The 19,784-nt window shown below is 44.0% G+C and overlaps 1 protein-coding gene across 1 annotated transcript in view; it reads left to right on the top strand.

The window, feature by feature from the left end:
- The first annotated feature begins 3,495 nt into the window (after nucleotides 1–3,495).
- LOC132770285 (retinal guanylyl cyclase 2-like) overlaps nucleotides 3,496–19,784 on the top strand; it is a 69,366-nt gene continuing 53,077 nt past the window's right edge. The window contains exons 1-5 of the mRNA XM_067466467.1: nucleotides 3,496–3,923; nucleotides 10,413–11,173; nucleotides 12,422–12,723; nucleotides 14,239–14,596; nucleotides 15,702–15,786. Of these exons, the coding sequence (XP_067322568.1) occupies nucleotides 10,459–11,173; nucleotides 12,422–12,723; nucleotides 14,239–14,596; nucleotides 15,702–15,786 (1,460 nt within the window). The 5' untranslated portion in view covers nucleotides 3,496–3,923; nucleotides 10,413–10,458. The remainder of the gene's footprint in view (nucleotides 3,924–10,412; nucleotides 11,174–12,421; nucleotides 12,724–14,238; nucleotides 14,597–15,701; nucleotides 15,787–19,784) is intronic.

Raw genomic sequence — 19,784 nt, 5'->3', positions numbered from 1 at the left:
GGAATGGGGATGATGTTCTTGATGGTGAGCCTGGGTCTGTTGACAATGCGGATGAGAGTTTGCCTGGGTCTGAGTTAAGCAGAGACGAGAGGCCCGAGCTGTCTCTGAAAGATTCACAAGGTCACATTCCTGGGAGAGACCCTTCGCAGTCTTTCTCAGAGCAACCGTCTGAAGATTATTTGTCTGGTGCAGAACTTAATGAGAATGAAGTTAATGAGAGTGTAGACAGAAAGCAAGTCTTTTGTAAACAGAGTGCTCAGGTGCAAAGAAGATCAGTTTGCTTTCAGGAAAACAGAGATAAAAAACTTTTATCTGGTGGTAAGGTCAAGAGAAATGCTTTCCTTTCAGTTTTGAGATCTGGAAAACCTTTATAATGATTCATGGAAAAGAGCTGCCTCAGTTGGGTCAATGTTGCAATTTCATGATGGTCTTGCTTTCAAGTGTTCTTAGTTTCATGTGCCAAGTTTTTGCCAAGCTCTTGATTTGTGTATTGGATTTTTCATGCTGTCTTGTTTCATGGATTCTTGTGCCTGTTTGATAGATTTTTATACCTATCGATCTTGTTTTGCCTTGAAGCTCATGGATTAACTTTTGTTTCGGAACTTTACTGTTTTTGCTAATTTTACTGCTTTGCCTACTTATATTCTTCAATAAACATTCAGAAGAAGATCTACAAGCCACTCTAAACACCTTTGCAGAAGAATACGAGAAGCTCTGCCTGTCATTGAACATCGAGAAAACCAAAGTGCTGTTCCAGCAGTCGCCGGCCAGCCCCTCTCCAATGCCAGAGATACAGCTTAATGGAGTAACATTAGAAACTGTTGACCATTCCGCTACCTTGGCAGCCACCTCTCCACAGAAGTCAACATCAATACCGAAATACACCGCCTGAGCTCTGTGAGTGCAGCATTTTTCTGAATGAAGCAGAGAGTGTTTGAGGACCGGGACATCCGTAGGGATACCAAGGTGCTTGTTTTAAAGCTATTGTCCTCCCAACCCTGCTGTATGCCTGTGAAACGTGGACTGTCTACAGACGTCACATGCAACTCCTGGAACGATTCCATCAGTGCTGCCTCCAGAAATTCCTGCAAATCTCTTGGGAAGACAGGCGGACAAACATCAGCGTGCTGGAAGAAGCAAAGACCACCAGCACTGAAGTGATGCTCCTCCACCATCAACTCTGCTGGACCATCCATGTCCGGATGCCTGACCACCATCTCCCAAAGCAGTTGCTCTACTGTGAACTCAAGAATAGAAAACAGAATGTTGGTGGACAGGAAAAGAGATTTAAAGATGGGCTCAAAACCAGCCTTAAAAACTTTGGCATAGACACTGAGAACTGGGAAGCCATGGCCCTTGAGCGCTCCAGCTGGAGGTCAGCTGTGACCAGCAGTGCTGCAGAATTTGAAGAGGCACGAATGGAAGGTGAAAGAGAGAAATGTGCCAAGAGGAAGGCGCGTCAAGCCAACCCTGTCCTGGACCGCCTTCCACCTAGAAACCAATGCCCTCACTGCAGAAGAAGATGCAGATCAAGAATAGGACTCCACAGTCACGTATGAAACCACCGCCAGGACACCGAACTTGGAGGACCATCATCCTTGGACTACGAGGGATCGCCTAAGTAAGTAAGTAAGTAAGTAAGTCTTCAATAAACAGCTTGCTGATTTTAGCAAGCTGGTGTAGTGTTTAAAACCATTAAAATTGTGGAAAAGAACAAAGTTTGGATTATTGATGTTGACATACCGGGTGAAAGTTGCATTGAGGAAAAACAACAGGAAAAAATCAGCTGTTATCAGGACCTCAAAATCGAACTGCAAAGGCTCTGGCATAAACCAGTACAGGTGATCTCAGTGGCCACCGGCACACTGGGTGCCATGTTAAAAGATCTCAGCCGGCATTTGGAAACAATAAACATTGACAAAATCACGATCTGTCAACTGCAAAAGGCTACTTTAATTAGATCTGGGTGCATTTTCATTCGAAAATACATCACACAGTCCTAGACGCTTGTGAAGTGTTCGACTTGTGATTTTGTGATACAAAATCCAGCATATAGATCTCATTTGCTGTGACATACTGTGTTTTTGTGTCAATAAAATAATAATAATAAATAATATTAAACAACTGTAACAGTCTACATAACCTTGGCAGACCGTGCAAAAAGAATCTGTGAACCCCACCTCCTCCAAGAAGAAGTGAACCACCTCAACTGGGCTCTCCAGGCCAATGGAGACTCCACCTCAGACATCAGAAGAGCTGCAAGACCAAGAACAAGTCATGAGAGTCAAGACGAAGATCCACCCAGAGGAAAAGTGTTCCTGCCATACATCAAGGGAACCACTGAATACAGAGGGAAGCTGATGAGGAAACACAACATACAAACTATCTACAGACCCACCAAGAAAATCCAACAAATGCTACGTTCAGCAAAGGACAAGAGGGATCCTCTCACCTCTGCAGGAGTCTACCGTGTACCATGCAGCTGTGGACAAGTCTACAGAGGGACCACCAAATGCAGCATTGTCCAAACACGAATCAAGGAACATGAAAGGCACTGCAGACTACTCCAACCAGAGAAGTCAGCCATAGCAGAGCACCTGATGAACCAACCTGGACTCAACATATTATTTGAGAACACAGAAATGCTGGACCACTCCAACAACCAACATGTCAGACTACACAGAGAAGGCATTGAAATCCACAAGCATGTGGACAATTTCAGCAGAAAGGAGGAAACCATGAAAATGAACAAAACCTGGCTACCAGTATTAAAAAACTAAAATTAAAACAGCAAAACAGCAGAGAGGAAACAATCAGGGACATCTAATCACTTCTCAACAAAAGATTGCTCCAGGCACTGCCAGGCCATCAAATGCTAATCAAGATGGTCAGTTGAAACATTCAAACCTAGCTCCAACAGACAAGAGTTCTTTGTCCCACCCTGGTCTTTCCACAGATATATAAACCCATTTTCCTAGTTCCAACAGACCTCACTACCTCTGAGGATGCTTGCCATAGATGCAGGTGAGACATCAGGAGAGAATGCCTCTAGAACAGTGGTTCTCAATCTGGGGTCCCCAGATGTTTTCGGCCTACAACTCCCAGAAATCCCAGCTAGTTTACCAGCTGTTAGGATTCTTGGGAGTTGAAGGCCAAAAACATCTGGGGACCCCAGGTTGAGAACCACTGCTCTAGAACATGGCCATATAGCCCGAAAAAACCTACAACAACCCAGTGATTCTGGCCATGAAAGCCTTCGACAACACAGTCTGCATAACATCTCCAATATCTGGGCATAAAGCTTAGAGTCGCCTTGTAGCCATTCCAACAAAAGCTGCATTGTGCGAACTAAATCTTCTTACTTCAAATGCAGAGCTTAAACTAGTACTTTCTGTAATTGCAGTCATGTCAGGCTTCTCCGAAATTAAACTGTGACAAGCCATTCTTTATAATAGAGGAAAGAACTGCTCAAAAAGGCTTTGCCTTCCCATTGAGGAAAGGAGTCGAAATTGAAAACGCGGAAGCCGTGGAGGTGCCTCCGAAGCTCCAAAGGGAAAAGGCAACTTGGGATTATGAAAGAGGTGCCCGTGACAATTCAATAATGGGCTGCCAAGCGGGTGGCTTTCTGTCAAAAAATCCTTTTAATTAGGAGTTGTCCCAAAGGAGGAACTCTCCGTGGTGCTGAATATGATGCCAGTCGTTTCCTACCAAGTTCAGAAAAAGTGCCAGCGCCACATCCGTTAATGAAGAGACGCTTTTGTGCATCATTCGTTATCCCCAAAACGGTTATCTTCAAACGACAGGAAAAAACAGAGAGTATCAGGAGAAACTGCTGTTATGAAGTTTGGTCTTGAAACATTGTGTTGGTTGCGTTGCAGTGATTAATGTTGACTGGGAGGTGGAACTGTCGTATTTTGGATACGGTAAGTGGATTTCACATGGTTTTATGGAGCAGTGTTTCTCAACCTGGGGGTCAGGAAACCTGGGAGGGGTTGCGAGGGGTGTCAGAGAGGTCGTCAAAGGCCATCAGAAAACAGAGATCATCAGAAAATACAGTATTTTCTGTTGGTTGTGGGGGTTCTGTGTGGGAAGTTTGGCCCAGTTCTATCATTGGTGGGGTTCAGAATGCTCTTTGATTGTAGGTGAACTGCAATCACTGACAGGTGATTTCTATTGTTGGTAGGGTTCAGAATGCTCCTTGATTGTAGGTGAACTTTGTCAGCATATTGAGTATTCATGCCAAGTTTCGTCCAGATCCATCATTGTTTGAGTCCACAGTGCTCTCTGGATGTAAGTGAACTACAACTCCCAAACTCAAGGCCAATGCCCAGCAAACCCTTCCAGTATTTTCTGCTGGTCACGGGAGTTCTGTGTGCCAAGTTTGGTTCAATTCCATCACTGGTGGAGTTCAGAATGCTCTTGGATTGTAGGTGAACTATAAATCCCAGCAACTACAACTCCCAAATGTCAAGGTCTATTTTCCCCAAACTCCACCGGAGTCCACAGTGCTCTCTGGATGTAGTGAACTACAACTCCCAAGCTCAAGGCCAATGCCCAGCAAACCCTTCCAGTATTTTCCGCTGGTCATAGGAGTTCTGTGTGCCAAGTTTGGTTCAATTCCATCTCTGGTGGAGCTCAGAATGCTCTTTGATTGAAAGTGAACTATAAATCCCAGCAATGGCAACTCCCAAATCTCAAGGTCTATTTCCTCCAAACTCCACCAGTGTTCGTATTTCGGCATATTGAGTATTTGTGCCAAGTTTAGTCCAGATCCATCATTGTTTGAGTCCACAGTGCTCTCTGGATGTACATGAACTACAACTTCCAAACTCAAGGCCAATGCCCAGCAAACCCTTCCAGTATTTTCTGCTAGTCATGGGAGTTCTGTGTGCCAAGTTTGGTTCAATTCCATCACTGGTGGAGTTCAGAATGCTCTTTGATTGTTGGTGAACTATAAATCTCAGCAACGGCAACTCCCAAATGTCAAGGTCTATTTTCCCCAAACACCACCAGTGTTCACATTTTGGCATATTGAGTATTTGTGCCAAGTTTGGTCCAAATTCATTGTTTGAGTCCACAATGCTCTTTGGATGTGGGTGAACTACAACTCCCAAACTCAAGGCCAATGGCCACCAAACCCTTCCAGTATTTTCTGTTGGCCATGGGAGTTCTGTGTGCCAAGTTTGGTCCGATTCCATCACTGGTGGAGTTCAGAATGCTCTTTGATTGTAGGTGGTTTATCCTACTGCCCCATAAACAGAGACATTGCCTAACAATAACATATCAAACCACATAGCATACATGTGTATTCCAATTGCATATAAGCCTGAACTACAAACATATATACATAAACTGATTTTAAAAGTGGATTTCTTGCTTCTCTTGATCTGGTCACTAGACTCCTATTGATACAGCCTAGAATCGCATTCGCCTTTTGAGCTGCCACATCATAATATTGGCTCATGTAGGTGAACTATAAATCCTAGCAGCTACAACTCCCAAATAACAAAATCAACCCCCCCCCCCCCCAACCCCACTGGAATTCGAATTTGGGCATATCGGGTATTTGTGCCAAATTTGGTCCAGTGAATTAAGATTATTTATTTATTTCAAATATTTGTACCCCGCCCTTCTCTACCCCGAAAGGGGACTCAGGTTGGCTTACAGCCGGCAACAATTCAATGCCCCACATATACAACAGATAAAACAACAGTTACATAATAAGTAAAACAATGGACGATGGGATTTGTAGTACTTTCCCACCCTTCTGTTCCCTCAGACTGCCTTGCCCCCCAACAAAGACCGATAAAGACCAAACTTGGCACACAGAGCCCACATGACTCACTCTACATCCTGGTGCAGTTTTGTAGGAGGATGGACCATGGATTATGGGACTTTAAGTACGCCCACTCACTTCCTGAGACCTCTGTGACACTCATCCAATGACTGATCAAGACCAAACTTGGCACACAGAGCCCACATGACCCACTCTACATCCTGGTGCTGTTTGGAGGATGATGGACCATGGACGATGAGACTCGCAGTACTGAATTCCTGAGAGCACTGAAAGCCACATAAATAACTGATAAAGACCAACCTTGCCGCAAAATGCCTTTCTCAAATTACCCGGGCAGCGCTAGTAAATAAATAAATGAGGAACTGTATTATGGGGTCGCGGCATTAGGAAGGCTGAGAAACACTGTTATATAGAGTGAAAGTAAAATGTGGGTAAAAAAAAATGGGACAACTGTATTGAACCCCGTAGAGCAGTGGTTCTCAACCTTCCTAATGCCGCGACCCCATAATACAGTTGTGGTGACCCCCAACCAGAAACCTAACATTATGAATATCCATGTAAATAATGATCTGCAGGATGTATTTTCATTCACTGGAGCAAATTTGGTACAAATATCCGGTATGCCCAAATTTGAATAATGGTGGGGTTGGTGGGGGGATTGATTTTGTCATTTGGGAGTTGTAGTCGCTAGGATTTATAGTTAACCTGTAAACAAAGAGCATTCTGAACCCCACCAGCAATGGAATTGAACCAAAGTTGGCACACAGAACTTCCATGACCAACAGAAAATACTGGAAGGCTTTGGTGGGCATTGACCTTGAGTTTGGGAGTTGAAGTTCGCCTATATCCAGAGAGCACTCTAGACTCCAACAATGATGGATCTGGACCAAACTTGGCACGAATACTCAGTATGCCCAAATGTGAACACTCATGGGGTTTTGTGAAAATAGACCTTGAGATTTGGGAGTTGTACTTGCTGGGATTTATAGTTCACCTACAATCAAGGAGCGTTCTGAACATCAACATTGATAGAATTAGGCCAAACTTCCCAAACAGTGACCCCCATGACCAACAGAAAATACTGTGTTTTCTGATGGTCTTTGGCGACCCCTCTGACACCCCTTCGCGACCCCTACAGGGGTCCCGACCCCCAGGTTGAGAAACACTGCCATAGAGGTTTCGTTCACCAGTCTTTTGATCTTCAAAGGCTGGATCTACAATGCCTTACGTCACAGTTTGGAACTGCATTATATGGCGCTACGTTGATCATATAATGCAGTTTGAAACAGCACTATGTGGCAATCTAGTTCGGCCAAAAAGCTGACTTAGAGAAGATGCAATCAAATATTCCATCAGACAGTCAGAGTTTTATAATGCAAACGGAGAAGAATCGCTTCCTTTTATCTTGTCATCCTTGCCTTTCATATTTAAAAAGTGTGCTCATTGTCTTGAGCAAGTGCTAGAGACACAATTGGAAATAATAGTGCCATTTAAGTATCTCAGCAAGATCTCTCTTCTGTCTGTTCGTTCGTTCGTTCAGATACAATCTTCCCATCCAAATGCGGTGAACTAGGCGTAATTTGCAAAATTGCATATTGTCACTTAAAATGGTTGCTTTTCTTTAAGTGGCTCATTTTAACCCTCCAATTCTGGACCACTTACATTATTTTTTTGATTTTCTGTAACATGTCTCTGCTCAAACAGAGCAGTTTCACTCAAGAGAACAAAAACCGAAGCTTTGTTTTGGAAGTTGGGAATTAAGTAACACCGGGAAATTGTGAATTAAGTAACACCAGGACTGTGGCACAGCTGGCTGGGAGTCAGCGTCATTCAGATCACTACTGACCAAAAGGTCATGAGTTCGAAGTCAGCCCGGGTTGGAGTGAGCTTCCAACCATTTGTGTAGCTTGCTGTCAACCTTTGCAGCCCGGAAGACAGTTGCATCTCTCAAGTAGAAAATTTAGGTACTGCTTATGCGGGGAGGCTAATTTAACTAATTTATGACACCATAAAATCTCCAGCGAGCATGCAAAAGAATGAGGAAGTACTCCATCAGTGGACGGTGAAGTGACAGCTCCCCTGGTGGCCAGAATATCCTCATGAAAAAGCTGGAATGTTAAATAGCCTCTGTGTCTGTCTATATATGTTGTGTGTCTATGGCATTGAGTATTTGCTATGTATATGTACGTTGTAATCCACCCTGAGTCCCCTGTGGGGTGAGAAGGGTGGAATATAAATATTTTAAATAAATAAATAAATATGCAATGTGTGGAAAGATTTGGAAATATTTTATTTATTTATTTATCGTGTCAGTAGCAGCCAAACAATTGTATTACATTTTAAACATTTTTTAAAAAAACAGATAAAACAGAGTTTGCAAGCTTGGTAGTTGATTAAATGTCCTTTGACCAGTATCTGGCCACTTGGAGTGCCTCTGGTGTTGCCGCAAGGAGTTCCTTCATTGTGCATGTGGCGGGGCTCAGGTTGCATTGCAGCAGGTGGTCAGTGGTTTGCTCTTCTCCACACTTGCATTTGGAAAGATAACCCCTAAAAGTGAAATTATTTCAGTTCAGTGATGATCCAGTTGGGGAGTCTACAAAGTAAAATGTAATGTTAGATTTGGAGACTTTTGTGACAATTGTGCACTGGTGTAATGCAGTGCTGTGCCAATGAGTGTCTAAACAAATCAAGAGATAGCATTGTATATGTCCAGAATTCTATTATCAGTCCTAACTAGAACACTGAATTAATTATTGACTGATGAGTCAATACTGGTGTAAATCCCATTGATTCAATGTGAAGCCCTCGGTGTTAAATTGGATTAAACCCTTGGGTCGGCAGGAATGATGACCACAGTGTCAGTGGTTCGAATCTGGGGAGTGGGGTGAGCTACCATCTGTTAGCTCCAGCTTCTCATGGAGGAACATAAGAGAAGCCTCCCACAGGATGGTAAAACATCCAGGTGTCCCCTGGGCAACGTCCTTGCAGACAGCAAATTCTCTCACAGCAGAATCAACTTGCAGTTTCTCAAGTTTCTCCTGACACAAAAAAAGGGTGTCCCATAATTGGGACTCACATCAGGCATTCAGGCCCATGTGTATAGATATGGAGTGCCTCTTTCCTATATTTTTCTGCATGTTTTCCTGCACATGTAATATCATGTGCCAGATTATAATATTTTAAATCCCAGGATTCCATAGCATTATGCCTTGACAGTCAAACTGGTGTCAAACTGTATTAATTCTGCAGTGTAGATGCAGAATTAATGCATCTACACTGCACGTCTGGGGCTTTGACATTTGATATTTGATTGTTCATGTATTTAACTAAAGTGTTATCTCTCCCCCAGTACAATTCTACAGTCAGCTTTCAGTGGAAAATGAACACAAATTTGTGGTGGAGGACTTCAAAATTCCTACAGACTCACAGATAGAAACAATGCATCTTTTATTCATATTTTTTACCATAATAATAATAATAATAATAATAATAATATATCTGTGTAAACAAAGGATTCCCCCAGGCAGTAACAGGGCACACCAAAAAGCTGTCAGTCCATCAAATGCTAATCATGGTGGCCAATTGAAACATTCACACCTACCTCGAACAGGCAAGAGTTCTTTCTCCCATCTTGGACCTTCCACAGATATATAAACCCAATTTTCCTAGTTTCCAACAGACCTCACAGCCTCTGAGGATGCCTGCCACAGATGAAGGTGAAACATCAGGAGAGAATGCTTCTAGAACATGGCCATACAGTCCACAAAACCTACAACAACCCAGTGATTCTGGCCATTAAAGCCTTCGACAATACAAAGTGGTTCTTCATTTTAAATATTGTATTTGTTCCCGTTATTTTTTTAACTTCAAAATAAGATATGTGCAGTGTGCATAGGAATATGATTATAGTTTTTTTTAATCAAATTCCTACAACAGTCTGAGGGCCAGTGAACTGGCCCCCTGTTTAAAAAGTTTGAGTACCCCTGGCTTTGACTATGCAGATCTTTGTTGCCAGTGTCATGTCTCTACTCTTCACTATTTTATCAAGATTGGTCATTGCTCTCTTCCCAAGAAGTATTAAACATCTTTCTATAAAATACATATTAAAATACACAAAATAAAAGTTAGACATAGAGTGGAAGTTTAAAATTCATGGGGATCCCAGAAAATGTGGGTGGCTGACTATAAATGTATGTGTTCCTTCTAGGCTAGTGGTTCTCAACCTGGGGGTCACAACCTCCAGAGGGGTCATTTGACCATTTCTGAGGGGTTATGGCACCACCTCGTTAGGCCCCATGCACCATCTACAGGGCGCCAGAAAGCCCTCGAGAAGCCTAGGCCTTCTCCCGGCATTGGCAAGAGCGTGAGGGATGAGGGTTGGTGCAGGAAGCACATGCCGATCCTGAATATCAGATATTTACATTACAATTCATAACAGCAGCAGTTATAAAGTAGTAATGAAAATATGGTTGGGGATCACCACAACATGAGGAACTATATTTAGGGGTCACTGCATTAGAAAGGTTGAGAACCACTGTTCTAGGTCATGCAACTTAAAGGCTCCTTTGATCTATCCATACCAGCGCTAATCGATTTTGTATTTTCTTTTTGATAGAGCGCGTCATCTTAAAGACTTTTGCCTGGGACTAACTAGATAAAAGATGATGGCTTTCCTGGTGTGTTTTCACCACTCATCTCTGATCATCTCCCATTATATAAGGTTGTTTTGTCGGATGTTGATGGGACTGTGGTGGATACTTCTTGGGATGGTCCCTCCACCTTCCCCAATAAACTGCATGGTCTTCAACATTGGTCTGGTAGGACCATGGTCCTGTGATCCTTTTCTATCCAAGGCTTACCCTCAATTGGCCACAAAGTTAGCCATGGAAAGGATAAAGAAGGACCCTTCTGTTAATGGCGCTCAGCAATTGGACTGCACTGTGTATGACGAAGACTGCCAAACTAGCCAAGCCTTGGCTGGGTTCACTAGGGATGCAAAGCATGCTTCGGCTTTTATAGGGCCCCTGAATCCTGGCTACTGCGTCACAGCCTCTTTGCTTGGGATGGGATGGAATAAAGCCCTTTTCTCTTGGGCATGCCTCAGTGAGGAGCTGGACAACCCAAGCCAACACCCAACCTTTGTCAGGACCTTGCCCTCTTCGACCAGCATCCTCCTGGCTGTCTTGAAGCATTTCCAATGGGCTCACGTCGGCATCGTCTTTTCCAAAGAGGACCTTTGGGTTGAGACGGCCAATAAACTAGCCGTTACACTGAGAAACCGAGGACTGCCGGTTGGAGTTGTGACATCAATGGGCAAAGGAGATGAGGCTATTGAAGGGACTTGGGCAAAGATCCAGGCGGATGGAAGCGTCAAAGGTGAGAAGCATGTGAATGCTCCCTTTTGGAAAGGGCATATGTCATAGTGTCTATCTAATCTAGACAGTTATACTACTCTGATACTGCTTTAACTACCATAGCTCCAACACAGCCAATTTGATCATAGAATCACAGGCTCATAGATACGGAAAGGATCTCAAGGACCATCTGGACTGACCCCATTCTCCTAGACCAATGGTTCTCAACCTTCCTAATGCCATGACCCCTTAATACAGTTCCTCATGTTGTGGTGACCTCCAACCCTAAAATTATTTTTGTTGCTACTTCATAACTATAATTTTGCTACTGTAAATATCTGATATGCAGGATGTATTTTCATTCATTGGACCAAAATTCGCACAAATACCCAATACGCCAAATTTGAATACTGGTGGGTTGGTAAGGGGATTGATATTGTCATTTGGAAGTTGTAGTTGCTGGGATGTATAGTTCACCTACAATCATAGAGCATTCCAAACTCCACTAATGATGAAATTGAACCAAACTTGGCACACAGAATTCCCATGACCAGCAAAAAATACTGGAAAGGTTTGGTGGGCATTGACCTTGAGTTTGGGAGTTGTAGTTTACCTACATCGAAAGAGCATTGTGCTCTCAAACAATTATGGATCTGGATCCTTTGGCACGAATATTCAATATGCCCAAATTAGAACAGTGGTGGAGTTTGTGGAAAATCGACGAGCAGAGCATGGCGGGTAGAACAGACTCCTCAGTCTGCCACACTTTGAGCATTATTAGACTGAGTCTTTTATAGGAATATTCTGCTGATGTAGTCCCAAAGTTGTAAATTAATGATAGACGTCTTCCATCCTGGTTCCATCTCAATTTCCTGGGCAGATGTTGACTCTTCTTGATTGGTGTTGACAAACACAAGGCTTGTGTTGACTTCCTTCTTAACATAAGGAATGTTGCGAACATTTCTGTTATCACTGTTCCAGTTCTTATCACAGCTTACTTTTAATTACAGTCCAGCAAGAAGGTAGTTAGTCATTGCAGGCCTGGGTCTTTTACTAGTGTTTTCGAAATTATTAGCTCTATCCATACAGCCTTCCATTCTTCCATTCATTCCCAAACATCATATTAAATTCACATTTATCAAATCTGCACCTTGAATTTCTTATTATAGAAAGAGTAAGCATTTCATTGTCTTCTTCTATTCATTTGCACAACACTAAAAACTACAGAATTTTGAAAAAATGGAAATAACTCTGCTTTCTCTTATTTCAGTTCTCATTCTCTGCATGCATTCTGCCCTCATTGGAGGTGAAGACCAAGCGACGTTCCTAACCAAAGCTCAGGAATTGGGACTGACCGATGGGAGATATGTCTTTGTGCCATACGACACTCTGTTCTACAGCCTTCCCTACGAAAACCATTCCTACTTCATTCTTGAAAACGACCATGTCTTCCGGAAAGCTTACGATGCTGTGTTGACGATTACTTTACAGTCTGGGGAGAGAAGCTTTTACGAGGCATTTGACACTGCAAAACAACGGGGTGAAATAACACTAAATCTGGAACCACAACAGGTCAGCATTGCCTACAAACAGAATCATAGAATCATAGAATCAAACAGTTGGAAGAGACCTCATGGGCCATCCAGTCCAACCCCCTGCCAAGAAGCAGGAATATTGCATTCAAATCACCCCTGACAGATGGCCATCCAGCCTCTGTTTAAAAGCTCCCAAAGAAGGAGCCTCCACCACACTCTGAGGCAGAGAGTTCCACTGCTGAACGGCTCTCACAGTCAGGAAGTTCTTCCTCATGTTCAGATGGAATCTCCTCTCTTGTAGTTTGAAGCCATTGTTTTGCTTCCTAGTCTCTAGGGAAGCAGAAAACAAGCTTGCTCCCTCCTCCCTGTGACTTTCTTTCACATATTTATACATGGCTATCATATCTCCTCTCAGCCTTCTCTTCTTCATGCTAAACATGCCCAGCTCCTTAAGCTGCTCCTCATAGGGTTTGTTCTCCAGACCCTGGATCATTTGAGTCACCCTCCTCTGGACACATTCCAGCTTGTCAATATCTCTCTTGAATTGTGGTGCCCAGAATTGGACACAATATTCCAGGTGTGGTCTAACCAGAGCAGAATAGAGGGGTAGCATTACTTCCCTGGACCTAGACACTATGCTCCTCTTGATGCAGGCCAAAATCCCATTGGCTTTTTTTGCCGCCACATCACATTCCTGGCTCATGTTTAACTTGTTGTCCATGAGGACTCCAAGATCTTTTTCACATGTACTGCTTTCGAGCCAGGCATTGTTCCCCCATTCTGTATCTTTGCATTTCGTTCTTTCTGCCAAAGTGGAGTAAAGACCTTCTTTACAATGTCATCTGCACCATAGAATGAATTCAGGTTTGAGACCACTTTAATTGCCATGTCTCGATGCTATGGAATCATGGGAGTTGCAGTTTGTTGAGGCACCGGCACTATTTGGCGGAGAAGGCTAGAGACCTTGTAAAGCTACAGCTCCCATGGCTCCACAGCATTCAGCCTGGTTAAGTGATGAAGCTCCCCGAGCCACCAAAAAAATAAAGAAGTTTCATGCTATTAGCATTAATTTAACACAATTAGAACTTCCATAGCCATTTTGTCATCGACAGTGATTGTTTTGGTTCTCAACCTGGGGTCCCCAGATGTTTTTGGCCTACAACTACCAGAAATCCAAGCCAGTTTACCAGCTGTTAGGATTTCTGGGAGTTGAAGACCAAAAACATCTGGGGACCCCAGGTTGAGAACCACCTATTGTACCCTTTTGCAGATTGTTTGTAGGTTGTATTTTTTCATCATCTCTGCGGTTAGTGATTCTCTTGATGTATGGTTCCATTTGCTTCATTGTCAACAGAACCTCTGAAGATGCCAGCCACAGATGCAGGCAAAACGTCAGAAGAAAATACTACTGGAACATGGCCATACGGCCTGAAAAACTCACAGCAACCCTGTGATGATGGCCATGGAAGCCTTCGACAACAAATCTAGAATCTCCTTTCTCCCAAACTCCCTTCTTTGCTGAAAACTAAGACTGCTGATCTCTTTTTTCCAGGTCTCTCCCCTCTTTGGCACAATCTACGATGCGATTTACCTGGTCGCGAAAGCTTTGGCCAAGGCACATCATCACACACCCTTAGAGATCTTGGGGATGTTGTTGACCCAACATGTCAAAAACCTTGACTTTGCCGGTTTTAGCCACAGAGTCCAGATGGACAGCAAAGGAAGGCCAATGGCCAAGTATGTTGTCCTGGACACAGATGGCAAAGGGAGCCGCCTTCTCCCCACTTATATTCTGGTGACCTCTTCCGAATTGCTCCGGCCCCTTGGACGAGGGATCCACTTTCCCGGAGGAAGCCCTCTTCCAGCAGATTCCAACTGTTGGTTTGATCCAGATGTTCTCTGCATTAGAGGTAAGGGATGGCTGCTTTTGGAAAGACATAGAAAACAAAGCAGGGATGGATAACTACCATTACATATGATCTTGTCCTGCTGCCCGGCGTCTGCCCAAATTTCACTGCACACATGTCACTTACTGTTGACATTTGTATACCCAGAAATAGGTCTAACATTTGAGGCACCAAAATATGAGTTGGTAAGTTGTATTATTATTATTATTATTATTATTATTATTATTATTATCCGTCCCCTGCCACGTGTTGCTGTGGCCCACATGGGGGTTCTGTGTGGGAGGTTTGGCCCAATTCTATTGTTGGTGTGGTTCAGAATGCTCTGTGATTGTAGGTGAACTATAAATCCCAGCAACTACAACTCCCAAATGTCAAGATTCTATTTTCCCCAAACTCCACCAATGTTCACATTTGGGCATATTGAGTATTCATGTAGAGTTTGGTCCAGATCCATCATTGTTTGAGTCCACAGTGATCTCTGGATGTAGGTGAACTACAACTCCAAAACCAAAGGTCACTGCCCACCAAACCCTTCCAGTATTTTCTTTTGGTCGTGGGAGTTCTGTGTGCCAAGTTTGGTTCAATTCCATCATTGGTCGGATTCAGAATGCTGTTTGATTATAGGTGAACTATAAATCCCAGCAACTACAACTTCCAAATGACAAAATCAATTTTTTTTAGTGAAGGACATACATTGGGTTGTTAGATGTCTTGTGTCCAAATTTGGTGTCAATTCATCCAGTGGTTTTTGAGTTCTGTTAATCCCACAAATGAACATTACATTATTATTATTATTATTATTATTATTACCATATTATTATTGTTATTATTATTACTACTATTATTGCAGTACTACCATATTATTATTATTTTAAGACGAGTGACTGGTAATTAGATTTTTCACCTCATTGCCACAGAAATAACATTAGTTACATGTAATTAGTTTTTTTTAGTATAACAAATATTAGTGCAAGTTATACTAAAAAAAATACCTAGTTACAGTTACCACAATGAAGTAGTTTGGTGAGATACTCACTCATTCCAGGTCCTTGTTACTTTTCGTTGACCTTGGTGTGCCTTCACCATTTTGTCCCTCTTTCTTCCCTAGGGTCAGATCCACCGCTGGTGATCTTGGTGTTGCTGCCTCCCCTCTCGCTGCTACTTTTCGGCCTCTGCCTCGCATACCTCATCAGGTCAGGCCCTTGGTTTCTTTTGTTGCCTTGGGAAACTTCCACCTCCTCTGAGTCTATTCAGTGGGACGTCCATAAAATCATAGAACTGGATAAGACCACAAGGGTAATTAAGCCCAGCATAGTTTAAATTCCAATTTCCGCACCTTGTCGGTCCTATCCATCTGGTTTCCATATTTAATTGTCAAGATGCCCAAAGGCCTGGTCCCATAGCCACGTCTTTACCTTCCTCCTGAAGGCAAGGAGGGATGTTGATGCCCTGATTTCCCCCGAGAGTGAGTTCCACAGGTGGGGGGCCACCACTGAGAAGGCCCTGCTCCTCGTCCCCACCAGCCTCACTTGTGATAGCGGTGGGGTCGAGAGCAGGGCCTCCCCGGATGATCTCAAATTCCGGGATGGGACATAGAGGGAGATACGTTCGGACAGATACGCTGGGCCGGAACCGTACAGGGTTTTGTAGGTCAAAACCAGCACCTTGAATTGTGCTCGGAACTGAATCGGCAGCCAGTGGAGCTGACGCAGCAAGGGGGTGGTGTGTTCCCTGTATGTTGCTCTGGTAAGCAATCTGGCTGCCACTCGCTGGACCAGTTGAAGTTTCCAAACAGTCTTCAAGGGCAACCCCATGTAGAGTGCGTTGCAGTAGTCTATATGGGATGTAACAAGAGCGTGGACCACTGTGGCCAGATTAGACTTCCCGAGGTACGGACGCAACTGGTGCACAAGTTTTAATTGTGCAAAAGCTCTTCTGGCCAGTGCTGAGACCTGGGGCTCCAAGCTAAGCGATGAGTCCAGGATCACTCCCAAGCTGCGAACCTGCGTCTTTAGGGGGAGTGTAACCCCATCCAGTACAGGCTGTAACCCTATACCCTGTTCGGCCTTACGACTGACCAGTAGGACCTCTGTCTTGTCTGGATTCAGTTTCAATTTGTTAGCTTCTGCTTATAACCTCCAGAGAAGGTTCTTTTCTCTAAGCTAAATACAGCCAGCTCCCTAAGCTGCTCCTCATAGGACTTGGCTTCCAAACCTTATGTTTGTCCATCTGAAAGGTTCTTATGCCGTCATGCCTGGGGACTATAACTCTTAGTGAAAGAGACATAGACGTGACATCTTTCCCCCAGGAGATTGCTTCTTGCCTTCCTTTAGAGAACTGGAACTCTCAAGGACCAAAACGCTGTAGATAACTCAAAATAGGTTTTATTGTTCACAAAGAGTTATCTCTTTAAGGCAATAAGCTGTAAGTTTCAAAGGGGGTAAAGGAAATATACATTACAGTCTCTGGTTGTCTTGGGTCCAAGGAGATTTCGCAGCTGAGAAACTTTTCAAGGTTCCCTCTTTCTCAATGGCTGCAAATGCCTGAACATTCACAGCCCCAATCCAAATGGCCACAGGACCAATTTGAAGGCGCTTGGGTCTCCTCAACGTTGTCCAGGGTGATCTGGGCATGACGTATGAGTCCCAAGGTTAAAAACCTTAGAACTGGTGACGAGAGGAAACTTAATTAAGGGCTTTAGAGCCAAGTCTCTTTCTCACATCCATCTGATAGAAAGTTTGATGGTAGAATGGAAAAGGAAAAACTCTGCCCTCCTCCAGGAAGAGGTGAAGCCAAGCAAATGAGCTGAGGAAGCAATATAACTGGTGCAAACAACATTGATTGACAGCTATAAATAACCAATCAATCCAACTATACATTTACAAACTAAGCAAGTTTGATGCAAGCCAATGGGATTTTGGCCTGCATCAATAGGAGCATAGTGTCTAGATCTAAGGAAGTAATGCTACCCCTCTATTCTGCTTTGGTTAGACCACATCTGGAATATTGTGTCCAATTCTGGGCACCACAATTCAAGAGAGACATTGACAAGCTGGAATGTGTCCAGAGGAGGGCGACTAAAATGATCAAGGGTCTGGAGAACAAGCCCTATGAGGAGCGGCTTAGGGAACTGGGCATGTTTAGCCTGAAGAAGAGAAGGCTGAGAGGAGATATGATAGCCATGTATAAATATGTGAGAGGAAGCCACAGAGAGGAGGGAGCAAGCTTGTTTTCTGCTTCCCTGGAGACTAGGACGCGGAACAATGGCTTCAAACTACAAGAGAGGAGATTCCATCTGAACATTAGGAAGAACTTCCTGACTGTGAGAGCCGTTCAGCAGTGGAACTCTCTGCCCCGGAGTGTGGTGGAGGCTCCTTCTTTGGAAGCTTTTAAGCAGAGGCTGGATGGCCATTTGTCAGGGGTGGTTTGAATGCAATATTCCTGCTTCTTGGCAGGGGGTTGGACTGGATGGCCCAGGAGGTCTCTTCCAACTCTTTGATTCTATGATTCTATATTATACAATTTAAACCTTTGCACTTTAAAGTTCTACATACAAGTAGCGCCACTTGCGCCGTCAGAGTTCCTAAATGTTGTCTGCAAAGCATCACCCTTGTTCGCTTTTAACATTCGAGGCATCCATCGTGCTGTTAATTTTTTTCATACCCAATTCTTTTGTCAATATTGTGTGTATTGTATAGTATGAGATATCTGTTTCCTGTACTGTATCCCTGGTGGCTACTCATCAATCTTGCGTAACTGTGCCATGGATCCTGTTGATGATTTTGTATAAGTTGACAGCAAAGGAAGTCTCCCCTCGATGGATTGTCACCTTGTCGTGGTGAGGAGGCTTGCATGTTCTGATGAACCTGCGGGCACAACGTCTGGAGTCATGCACTCCCAGGAGTGGCCGCAGGGGAGGTTCCAGACTAAGCACAGTCCAAAGGCCCAAAGACCTCAACGGCAGAGCAGGCGGAGGATAACACGGTACATGTTACAATGGCTGTGAAGGCGGAAGAAGGCTGCAACAGATTGAGAAGCCACGGCCGTCTTGTTAAACCACACACCCCGTGGAACCTCACTCTGTGAAGACTGTGTGTTGACCAGTTGTGCACTGACCTCCACACATTAATACAATTCACACACAGGCATAGAATAGAATCTAAGAGTTGGAAGAGACCTCATGGGCCATCCAGTCCAACCCCCTGCCAAGAAGCAGGAACATTGCATTCAAATAACCCCCGACAGATGGCCATCCAGCCTCTGTTTAAAAGCTTCCAAAGAAGGAGCCTCCACCACCCTCTGGGGCAGAGAGTTCCACTGCTGAACGGCTCTCACAGTCAGGAAGTTCTTCCTCATGTTCAGATGGAATCTCCTGTACTGTATCCATAATGGCTACTCATCAATCTTGCATAACTGTGCCATGGATCTTCCAAGGGAAAATAAAAACAAGCCAACGACACTGAGAACTGGGAAACCCTGGCCTGTGAGCGCTCCAGCTGGAGGTCAGCTGTGACCAGCAGTGCTGTAGAATTTGAAGAGGCATGAATGGAGGGCGAAAGAAAGAAACATGCCAAGAGGAAGGCGCATCAAGCCAACCCCAACCAGGACCGCCTTCCACCTGGAAACCAATGCCCTCACTGCGGGAGATGATGCAGATCAAGAATAGGGCTCCATAGTCACTTACGGACCCACCCTGGAGGATTATCCTACTCGAACAACAACAACAACAAGGGCTCTTTCCAGCCCCAGTCTCAAAAATTCTATCCAGATTTGGCCTCCTGTTTCTCCTGAGCTTAACAAGCAAGGTTTACGAGCAAAGCCAAAGTTGCTGGGAGGTCTGATCAATTAATGACTACTAACTTCAGGAAATAAATTGAGTGCAAGGCTTCAGAGCAATTATTACAGTCCAGGTGTTCAAAACCCTTTGACGATTCTGGCTGCAACAAGAGGATAGATACCAATTTCTCACTTAATGGCTTAAATAATCAGAATAATGCAGAATTATTAACACTAAGGTGAACACAGACCCAAAGGGCATCGAGCTATAATTATTGCTGTGAGTGTTTACCTTTCGTACAGAGAAATTGTGGGCTGGAAATGGATTGGCTCTCCTGTTATCCTTTCGACAGCATTTCTCAACCTGGGGGTCGGGACCCCAGGGGGGGTTGCGAGGGGGTTTCAGAGGATCACC

Source organism: Anolis sagrei, chromosome 3 (genome assembly GCF_037176765.1).
Source record: "Anolis sagrei isolate rAnoSag1 chromosome 3, rAnoSag1.mat, whole genome shotgun sequence".
Classification (NCBI taxonomy): Eukaryota; Metazoa; Chordata; class Lepidosauria; order Squamata; family Dactyloidae; genus Anolis; species Anolis sagrei.
This window is presented reverse-complemented; position numbering and strand designations above follow the sequence as displayed.